At 32.6% G+C, this 11857-nt stretch overlaps 1 protein-coding gene across 1 annotated transcript; it reads right to left on the reverse strand.

Moving 5' to 3' along the window:
• Nucleotides 1-3025: 3025 nt before the first annotated feature.
• LOC114163449 (uncharacterized) lies at nucleotides 3026-3646 on the reverse strand. Its single transcript, XM_028047759.1, has one exon. It carries the CDS (start codon nucleotides 3644-3646, stop codon nucleotides 3026-3028), a length of 621 nt encoding a protein of 206 aa, XP_027903560.1.
• Between the last annotated feature and the right edge of the window lie 8211 nt (nucleotides 3647-11857).

Raw genomic sequence — 11857 nt, forward strand, 5'->3', positions numbered from 1 at the left:
TAAAATACCTAACTTGAAGCATGTTGACGTTGGACTTTGCAAACATTGTATCTTTGGAAAGCAGAAAAAGGTTAACTTCTCCAAAACAAGTAAGTCGTCTAAAGTTGAAAGACTAGCACTAGTGCATACAGATGTTTAGGGGCCAGCTTCAATGAAATCTCTTGGAGGTTCACAGTATTACGTAACCTTCATTGATGACTCTACAAGAAAGGTATGGGTTTATTTTCTTAAAAATAAATCTGATGTGTTTTTTGTGTTTAAAAGGTGGAAACAGGAGGTTGAGACTCAAACAGGTTTAAAGATTAAATATTTGAAGTTTGATAATGGTGGAGAATATGACAGTAATCAATTCAAGGAGTTTTGTTCAGAGAATGGGATCAGAATGATCAAGACGATTCCAGGAACACCAGAACAAAATGGTGTGGCAGAAAGAATGAACAGAACCTTGAATGAGAGAGCAAGATGTATGGGAATCCAGTCAGGATTACCCAAGATATTTTGGGCAGATGCAATAAGCACAACAGCCTGTCTCATAAATAGAGGACCATCAATTCCTATAGGCTATCAGTTACCTGAAGAAGTATGGTCTGGAAATGAGGTAAACCTTTCACATATGAAAGTTTTTGGTTGAGCTTCATATATTTTGTTGAACTCTAATAGTAGAGATAAATTGGACCCTAAGGCAAAGTGATCCTATTTCATTGGCTATGGATCTGACATGTATGGCTACAGGTTTTGGGATGACCAAAACAAGAAAATTATCAGAAGTAGAAATGTTACTTTTAATGAAAATATGTTCTATAAGGACAGAACTACAGAATTTGCAAATAAAAAGTCAGAGCAGGTATCATTAGAAGAAATTTCAGAAAGTGATGTAGCCAACAGAAGGCATAATACAGAAGTAGAGCCTGAGTCAGAGCCCGAGTCAGAGTTTGGGTCAGAACCTGAACAGATAGTAGAGTCAGTAACTCCTGAATTACCGACTAGAAGGTCAAGCAGAACAATTGTAGCACCACAAAGGAACCCCCCTTCATTGCATTACTTGTTGTTGATTGATGCTGGTGAGCTAGAGCATTTTGCTGAGGCTATGCAGGGAGGTGAATCTATTAAGTGGGAGCTAGCAATGGAAGATGAGATAAAGTCTCTTCAGAAGAATAAGACATGGTCTTTAACCAAGCTTCCAGAAGGAAAGAAGGTTTTGAAAAACAGGTGGGTCTATCGGTTAAAAGAAGAACTAGATGGCAACAAACAATATAAGGCCAAATTCGTAGTGAAAGGGTTCCAACAGAGACAAGGAATTGACTTCACAAAAATTTTCTCTCCTGTTGTCAGGATGACTACCATCAGAGTTATCTTGAGTATAGTAGCTGCAGAAAATCTTCATCTGGAGCAGTTAGATGTGAAAACTGCATTCCTACATGGAGATCTTGAGGAAGAAATCTTTATGGCACAACCAAAAGGTTTTGAAGTACAAGGCAAAGAGAATCTTGTATGCAAGCTTCATAAAAGTTTGTATTGGTTGAAACAAGCACCGCGACAATGGTATAAGAAGTTTAATGAGTTTATGAGAAACTCAGGATTTCACAAATGTGAAGAAGATCATTATTGTTACGTGAAGAAATATATTGATAGTTATATCATTCTTGCCTTGTATGTTGATGACATGTTGATTGTTGGTGCTAATATGGCAGAAATTGACAGGTTGAAGAAACAATTGTCAAAAAATTTTGAAATGAAGGATCTTGGTCCAGCCAAGCAAATTCTTGGTATGAGAATTTCCAGGGATAGATCTAAAGGTATTCTAAATTTATCTCAGGAAAAATATATAGAAAAATTGCTTAGCAGGTTCAATGTTGGAAATGCTAAAACCAGGAATACACCTTTGGGAACTCACTTAAAGTTCTCAAAAAGGCAATCTTCTCAAACAGAGGAAGAAGAAGATCACATGTCTAAAGTGCCATATGCATCTACAGTAGGGAGCTTGATGTATGCTATGGTTTGCACCAGACCTGATATAGTACATGTAGTGAGAGTTGTGAGCAGGTTTCTATCCAATCCCGGAAAGGAGCATTGGGAAGGCGTGAAGTGGATATTGAGATATTTGAAGGGCACTTCAAAGATGCATTTGTCCTTTAAAAGAAGTAATCTCACTTTACAGGGTTTTCTGATGCAGATTTGGGAGGTGATTTGGTTGGTAGAAAGAGCACAAAAAGTTATATTTTTACGTTGGGTGGCACAGCTATCAGTTGGAAGTCCAAACTTCAAGGAAGAGTCTCCCTTTCAACCACTGAAATTGAATATATAGCTATCTCAGAAGCAGCAAAAGAGATGATATGGTTGAAGAATCTTCTAAAAGAATTAGGAAAATGGCAAGATGAACCTTCATTGTTCAGTGACAGTCAAAGTGTCATTTGTCTTGCTAAAAATCCAATTCTTCACTCCAGATGCAAACACATTGAATTGAAGTATCATTTTATCAGAAACTTGATAAATGATGGAGATTTGATTTTGTTGAAGATTCCAGGTGCAGAGAATCCAGCTGATATGTTGACCAAGACTGTCACAATAACTAAGTTGAGGCTTTGCAATGCCTCAACTGGCCTTCGAGAAAATTGATGATGAAGGCACTACACTAGGTGGTAATGTAAATCAAACCCCAAGTGGGAGAATTGTTAGTATTATGGTGCTTGATTTAGTCCCACATCGCTTAGAATAGTGAGATGTGGTTCTCTATTTTACTATATAAGAGACTCTATGTAAAACTTTAAGATACACCAGAAATACAAATACTTCCTAGTGTAGTCGTGGATGTAGGCATACACATTGTACGCCGAACCACGTTAAATTCTCTGTGTCTATTTCTCTCTCCTTTATTCTTTCCTTTATTGCCTTGTTCCTAACAACAAGTAGCTCCTTCCCTTAGTTCCTTCATGACTTCTTGAGTTGAAATCAATTTAACTCCTTCAGTTTCTGGGAATACCAATCAGCGCCGTCCACAATCAATTACCACATGGTTGTTAGACATCTAGTCCATCCCCAATATCATATCCAAACCCTCCAACGACAAGCAGATGAGGTTCACCTTGAACCTACGACCCGCCACTTTGATCGAGCATCCATGACAACTAGAATTGGTTGTAACTTTCCCAAACGCTAGTGTCGAGACTACTAGCTCGCACCCCAAATTACAAACCTCCAATCTTAACCTCCCCACACAAGCATTAGAAATAAAAGAGTGCGAGGCTCCCGAATCAAAAAGCACCCACACATTCTGACCCAACATTACACATATATCTTGTATAAGGTTACCTAATCGATTTGCCTTTGTACTGGTTAGGGCGAATACCCTTCCTGCAACTCTAGGCCTTTCTATTGAAGGCAACTGTGGTCGTGGCTTTGCAACTGTCTTCTTATTGGGACACTTATCAGCAAAATGGCCGATTTGATCACATACAAAGCATTTTCGGTCGCCGACACTAGCCCCTACATTTCTAGTAAGTCTGGGGCAGCCTCTCTTCAAATGTTCTCCCCCACATTGGAAACACTTTAACCCTTGTGACAAGGTCTGTGGTCGGTTGTAAGGCTTCTTCTGATGTCTAGCCTCTACAATATTCCTCTGTGGCTTGACTACTCGACTAGGCCCCATCTCTAACTACTCCACACTTCTCGCCTGCTCCACCAATAAGGGAAACTCTCGGATCTTGAGTGGTACCAGAACTTTGAGCAGCTCATGTCGCAAACCTCTCTTTCGACAACGCCATTCTTTTGTGATATTTTGCGTATAAAACCTCGCCAGATACTCGAATCGATTAACATATGCCTATACGGTCATATTACCCTGTTGTAGAGTCAGAAATTCAGCCTCCCTCCCATGCTTAGCGTTATCCAGAAAATACTTTTCTAGGAACTTCTTCTTGAAGTTTTCCCAACTCACCTCTTCCTCCCTGGTCTGCATTTGTTGTTGCATTCCAACCCACTAGTATTCCGCATCACTCACCAAGAGAAAAGTAGCATATGCCAGTTTCTGTTCATCCGAGCAAGCTAGTATATGCAATATCTTCTCGCACTCCCTGATCCACGCATCTGCGTCATCAGGAATGGCCTTGCCATTGAACTTGGCTGGTTTGTGCCTCATGAAATCATCCATGGTGACTGGTCGTGGCGCAGGTTGTGGTAGCACCACCTGTTGTGGTTGCATAGCGTCGACCAATCGGTGAATTGCATGTGCAATTTCATCAGTTGAGTTATTGGCACCAATTCTTCTACCTCTTCCGCCAGTCATTTTCTAATTCTGGAACATAGGGTATCATACACCGTTACAATTTATCTTTAGAAAATTCATCAACAATACACACCACACAATAACACAAATTCAAGAACTCTACAATTCAATCAATTTATACTAATCTCACAATCGCGATAAGCTCACTTCCCAAGGCCCAAAAATCATTTTGAAATCATATGCTCTGATACCAAATGTAACACCCTATATGGATATTACTAGATAAAGCATATATCATAAAATTTCTTTTGGAATTAAGACATTATATAAAGTTCCCAAGCGCGGGAAAATTTAAAACTTATCTCGCTATAGTTTAATCACACTACTCCATCTTTATTACATGTTCATAATAGAGAAAAAGCATCATAAAATTTATTACAAAATGCATGAAAATAAAACATAGAGAAAAATCCCCTATCGTCTGCCCCGCTCTATCACTATGCATCGGCGTTTTCACCTGGATTCATATATGCTCCCGCGTGACAAGTCACACGATCATCGCCAAACACAAACAGAAAGGGTGAGCTGAGAAAGAAAAATAATACAATCAATAAAATAATAAAAATTAACCCAAACCCGATCTATCTTAGCCAATATTTACTATGAACCTCCCCGCTCATAGCAGCCTCAAGTTTTCAATATAAATGCAATTCCCTCTGGACTACTACTTTTCTGATTTCCCCAACAAACTATCACATGATTCATGTTGATTCACACATATATATAAGCTTAAACCATGCTTCCGCATTCAATATATTGGTAAAATAAAACACAATTAAAATATCACACTACTGGCACATACAAGACTCGAACCCAAGTCCTCTCTACACAACTAAGTACTCTCAACCACTTGAGCTAATACTATTTCTTGTCTAATACTTGTTAAGAAATTCTCTTAGGTTATTCTCAACCCACAATTACTTGTACTTTATTAGTTATTATTTATATGAATTTCCTGGGCCTTACAATTTGGTTGTAGTCATTGGTTGTGTTGTTGATAAGCATGTTACATTGGTTGTGTTAGAGTACATGTAATTTCAAAATCCAAAAATGAGGTTACTTAAGAATTTAGAATTTTGAAGCCATGGTTAAAGTTGTGTAGGTGTGATTTCAAATGTTAAGAGTTCATAACTGCGAATTCTAATGGTATACTATTTGCACATCAGATTTTATTTTTACTTAAAAAGATAAGCAAGGATGACTTTGATTGGTTGGCTTATCAAGTAATTACTTAAGAAGTGTTAACCCATAGTATAATATTTGCACATTGTGAATCCATGTTGTTGTTATGTTTACCATGTTTCATATTGTTTGCTTGGGTTATTCAGTAAAATGTTATACCCTATAATGTTCTTAATGACTAGTGAATTTATTGGGTGTCTTTTATTTATAGTACAATTATATGACAAATACAATTCATACCATATACATATTTTTTTTTTACATTTAGGTTCTTGATGTCATAAACCTCATTTATGTGATTGAAATGCACAATATAGCAACCTTATTATGTTGGCTATCTGGACTACAAATAATTGTTTTCATGAATTATGGTGACAATAGCTTACATCAGTTTTTGAGTAAGGTATACTATAATGGTTTATTATAGTGAAGACAATGATTGCGGTGGTGACAAACAAGCTCAAAGGAAGGTATGTTCTGATTAATTATAATTTTTTGTTTACTTAAAAAAAAGTGAAGTGGTTAGTTTTATTGATAAATTTTTGTAGACTTTTAGGTATTGTTGTCGAACCAAGTACATTGGTTTATTAAATAACAAGTTAACTACAAAACAAAAATCTCTTCTTGAAGGAACATCATTTGGATGGTTCAATATGTTGAAAGGATCTATAAAAATTTCTAGGACACTTCTTAGTTTGCTAATTGTTGGTTAGGTGTATTTGTTACATGTATTTCTTGTTAAATCCCTTTGAATTAATGTATGATGTTTTTCAATTAAATTGACATTATTGAGGACATGTCTTTCTGTGTACTTGTTCCAATTATGGTCATTAGAGCATTTTTTATCCCAAAATCTAAGTTTGGAAAATCAACCACAAAGTTCCCCCGAATATTGCACTAGATGGATATGAAAGTATCAAACGACAATATTAAGAGTGCTTTGAATAACAACATGGTATGTTTGATTAGATAAGATTTTGGGATTGTGTTTGTGTTGGTTATACAAGTTCTATCTGAATTTATACATTGGTTTTCGGCAAATGTTCCAGGTTGTTATTGATTTTGCTATGTCGAAGTTTGAGCTTTCACAATCCTTTATGAAGGAAGCTTTTCAAAAATATGGTACAAGATTTCAGGAGGACGAAGAACATGAACAATAGTTAAGATAAACAATTCAAGAACTTGAAGCATAAATTATGGAACTACGAAAATCGATGGTAGAATTCAAACAAATGATGATTGAGCAATCCCAAAGTAGTAATTTGTATTACCGATGAAGGATGAACCAAAGAAATATTTCAGGAGTCAAGTCATATGAACTCCATTTTTCACCTATGTAGACAATTATTTACGTAGTTTAATTATACCTAGTACTTTAGTTATCCATTATGAACAGAAGGACCTAAGTACTTGTTGAGTCATCAAATAATAACTGCTAAGCCAAGTCAAATGGTTTGCACATGAATTTGTCATGCTTGAATAACTTGAGAAATGACATTGTGATGCCTTGAGTTCATGTCATAACATTATATCTTCCTTCTCCAATTTTTTAAAGAGAGTCCAAGATCCATTTTTGTCTTTTGAATAAAAAAGGTTCCATTATTTATTGTTTAATTATAGTCTGAACTGTTTTTGCTTACCCATGCCTACATAAGTGCTAACCCGTGTTATTGGTTTTGAACTTGTGTGAATGGTTCTATGAAACCTTTTTTGTTGTTCATTGCCATCATTACCAGTGGGGAGTATATGGTGCTCATTGAAGGGATTCATTTAACTAAGTTTAATCCATATGAAAATATTAATCCATCCCCACAGTACGTGACAACTCGTGAGTGAATAACTACTAACCCAAGACAAATGATTTTCACATCAATATTTCTTTATTGGATAATTTCAGAAGTGGCACTTTTATGACTTGGGTTCATGAATTAATTAGACAACTACATGTGACATACCAGGGTTAGCACTTATTTGCATTGTGGTTCACACATACATCAAATACTGGAATGTATAAAAATTATTTGTAAGTTGACAAAAAGAGAAGAAGTAGTGCACCTATTTTGGGGTTCAATTATGAAGACCTTTTGAAGTACATGAAGTTTAAGGTAACAAATAGTGTGAATTGCCACTCTATTGACTTCATAAAGAAGTTAATACCATGGTTGGTACTTATTTACATTGTGGTTCACACATACAAGAAATATTGGAATGTGTAAAAATTATTTATAAGTTGAGAAAAGAAGAAAAGTAGTGGACCTATTTTGGAGTTCAATTATGAAGTCTTTTTGAAGTTAATTAACTTTAAGCTAAAAATTAGAGTGAATGGCACTATGTTGACCTCGTGAAAAAGTTAATACCAGGGTTAACACTTTTTTTGCATTGTGGTTCACACATACATCAAATATTGGAATCTATAAAAATTATTTGTAGGTCTTGAAAAGGTAAAGAAGTAGTGGACCTATTTTGGGTTCAATTATGAAGTCATTTTGAAGTACATGAACTCTAAGCTAAAAATTAGTGTGAATTGACACTCTATTGACCTCATTAAAAAGTTAATATCAGGGTTAACACTTATTTGCATTGTGGTTCACACATATATCAAATACTGGAACATATAAAAATTAATTGCAGGTGTTGAAAACGAAAAGAAGTAGTGCACCTATTTGGGGATTCAATTATGAAGTCTTTTTGAAGTACAAGAACTTTAAGGTAACAATTAGTGTGAATTGACACTCTGTTGACTTCATGAAGAAGTTAATACCAGGGTTAAGACTTATTTGCATTATGGTTCACACATGCATCAAATACAATGTATAAAAATTATTTATAGTTGTTAGAAAGGAAAAGAAGTAGTGCGCCTATTTTGGGGTTCAATTATGAAGTCTTTTTGTAGTACATGAACTTTAAATTAACAATTAGTGTGCATTAGTACTTTGTTGACCTCGTTAAATAGTTAATACCATGGTTAGATCTTATTTGGATTGTGGTTCACACATACATCAAATACTAAAATGTATAAAAATTATTTGTAAGTTGGGAAAAGGAGAAGTAGTGGACCTCTTTTGGGGTTCCATTATGAACTCTTTTTGAAGTACAAGAACTTTAAGTTAAAAATTCATGTGAATTGGCACTCTATTGACCTCATGAAAAATTTAATACCAAGGTTAATACTTATTTGCATTGTGGTTCACACATATATCAAATATTGGAATGTATAAAAATTATTTGCAGGTGTTGAAAAGGAAAAGAAGTAGTGCACCTATTTTGAAGTTCAATTATGAAGTCTTTTTGAAGTACTAGAACTTTAAGGTTATTAGTGGGAATTGGCACTCTATAGACTTTGTGAAGAAGTTAATACCAGGGTTTGCATTTATTTGCATTGTGGTTCACACATACATGAAATACTAGAATACATGAAATTATTTGTAAGTTGAGAAAAGGAGAAGTAGTGGACCTATTTTGGGATTCAATTATGATGTCTTTTTGAAGTACACTCACTGAAATATTCTTCTATAACAATGAAATACACAAGACCCATAAACTTATTCCAACAACAAATGTAGGCACACATTTTCAAAGGAAATGGAACAATTTCATAAACAAAAATGATACAAACTAACAACATAAATACTTAACCCTAACCTAAACAACCCACATTCCTAACAAAAAACAAGCTTCAACTTGCCCTTTTCAAGAAGTAATAATCACAATCCAAACCAGAAATAAACTTAACTCACCACCAACTTCCTCTGGAATAAGAGACACCGCTAACCTTCAATGAGAAAGACGAAAGTGACACTCTCACCTAAGGAAGGTCACCAAGCCACTACACAAAAAATGGCCCCTTTCCACGACAATCAATATGGAGGACGAACCAATAGAGCTTTCCACCAATGGGTAAACCCACACCGTTGCAACGAACAATAAAACGGAAATGAAGAAGAAAAGAGTTTTTTCGAATGAAGGGCTTCAAGCCGAATAACAAAGGTTGAAGAAGAAGATCATCGTTTGTAGACTTCCACTTCACTATTAAGGACGACGACCAACGTTTTCTCCACTTCAACAACGCCACTCGTGGTTTCTGCCTTCGTTGCCTCCTGTTATCATTCAAATAAAACCAATATGGAATTTGAAAAAAAGTTTAGAAAAAAGAAATTGTCAATGCACATTGTGAGATAAGTTGTCAAATTTGATGTGTTAATATATATTTTCTTTTTGTATAATAGGTATTTGAGGGGAATGGTACATTGAGCATGCTTTTTGAATAATAGGATTGTGAAGCAACTTATAACTTTTTTTCCCCTCGCTTTTCTTTTCATTTTTTCCTCATTTAGTTTTTTAAAGTTGGTGTCTAAACATATTTTAAACAAATAATTATATATATTTTTTTATTGTTTATTATTTAAGATTTTATTTTAAAAAAGTAAGTTTGAACATATATATATATATATATATATATATATATATTATAATAATTATAACAAATATAAATAATAAAAATTAATAAATATAAAAAATATAATAAATAGTAATAAAATGATTTACAATAAATAATAATAAATTATAACAAATAAAAATATAAATATACATAATAAATCGATACTCAAAAATATAAATAAAATATTAATTAATAATGAAGAATATAAATAATAAATAAAGTTCTCACAAAAACAATGTCCATTGGATGTAGACATGTCAAAGTGAGCCAACCCGGCTCACACGGGTTGGCTCACTACGAGCTATACATTTTTTTGATGCTAATTTAGAAAAAAATGTTTATAAGACGGTTACTTGAGTAATTTACTATAAAGATTATAGTTAAAGATTAAAGTATCAACATACTTGACAATCAAATTAATTAAACATTCAAATTATTCAAATATAATTAAGCAACATTCTAACATTTAAAAATATGAAATTGTGAACAAATATAATAGGAGTAGTAAATAATTATTAAAAAAATAAAAAAAAAAGATTGTAAAAAAATGTTGGTGGGTTAAGTGGGCCAACCCACCACCTTCAACCCGGCTCGAACCCGTTTAACCCGTGGGTTAAGTGAGCCGGGTTGAATTTTGAAAAAATTGAATTTTTCTCAATCCAATCCGGCTCGAACCCGTGGTGAGCCGGATTGGCTCACGGGTTGAAATTCATTTTGACATCTCTAATTAGATGATACAAATTGATATCGTCGACCTGATGAGACAAAATCGTATTTACACTAATTAAATGATACAAATTTAAGTAAAATTTTTACAATCAGATAATACATGTATGAGATAAAACAAATTATTCTTTTTTTTTACATAAGCTCACTTTTATATTTTTAGAGGTTTTTTTTTTTTTTACATTCAAATTAAACTTGAATTTTAATTTTAATTTTTGGTTAACCCAATCATAATATATTGTTTAAAATAATTATATATAATTTATTTTAGTAAAAAGATATAAAAAATTTAAACACATTCTTGTTATCAAAGAAATTAAAATATTATTATTTAATTTTACCAATAAAATATTAATATTAATATTATTATGATTGTATTTCTGTAAACTCACTCTAATATAATAAATAAATATATTATAACATGTAAAAATTCATATATATATATATATATATATATATATATATATATATATATTTTTTAGCGATGGGAGGGTCATAGTTTCTCAATTTTTTTTTAAATTTTTAAAATTATATTCCTATATATTAAAAATTTTTAATTATTTTCTGAATTTTTTAATCATATATAATGTGTATTAAGAATCAATGAAAATTAGATTAAATATTTTTTATTTTTTATAAAATACAATATTTAAATATTAAATAGAATAAATAATTAAATATAAATGAAATAAAATAAAGAATAAAAATATTTATTAATATTGATGTCTTACTTTGATCCGTTTTCTTTTGAGTTTTTCACGAATAGTATTGATGTGTTACTCTCTTACTTGTTTTCTTTTGGTTCCTAAAGAAAAGATGACACAAATCAATTATTTATACTCCCACTTATTATTTGTTCTCTTCCATATTCTTGGAAAAAAAATATTATTATCTATTATCTTATTTGATACTTATATATTAATTTAACCGTTAACATTATTTTTTATCATATAAGTTTTTTGTATATTTATTTTGTATGAATATTGAAGAAGAAATAATGTACTATGTATTTTTTTATAATTAGTGTTTAACTGTGACTTGATTATCATATATATATATATATATATATATATATTTAGTTATTACTTTTCAATTTTTTATTAGATTATGATAAATTATTTTTTACTTAAATCTAAAAAAAAAGAAAGAGGTATGTCGATAAAGAAACTATTAGTTTAACATTTCATTATTAATACTCCTAATCATCCAAGTTTGAAAAATTTATCCAC

The sequence above is a fragment of the Vigna unguiculata genome, chromosome 9, assembly GCF_037176805.1.
Source record: "Vigna unguiculata cultivar grain cowpea cultivar isolate G323 ecotype 2 chromosome 9, ASM3717680v1, whole genome shotgun sequence".
NCBI classification, from domain to species: domain Eukaryota; kingdom Viridiplantae; phylum Streptophyta; class Magnoliopsida; order Fabales; family Fabaceae; genus Vigna; species Vigna unguiculata.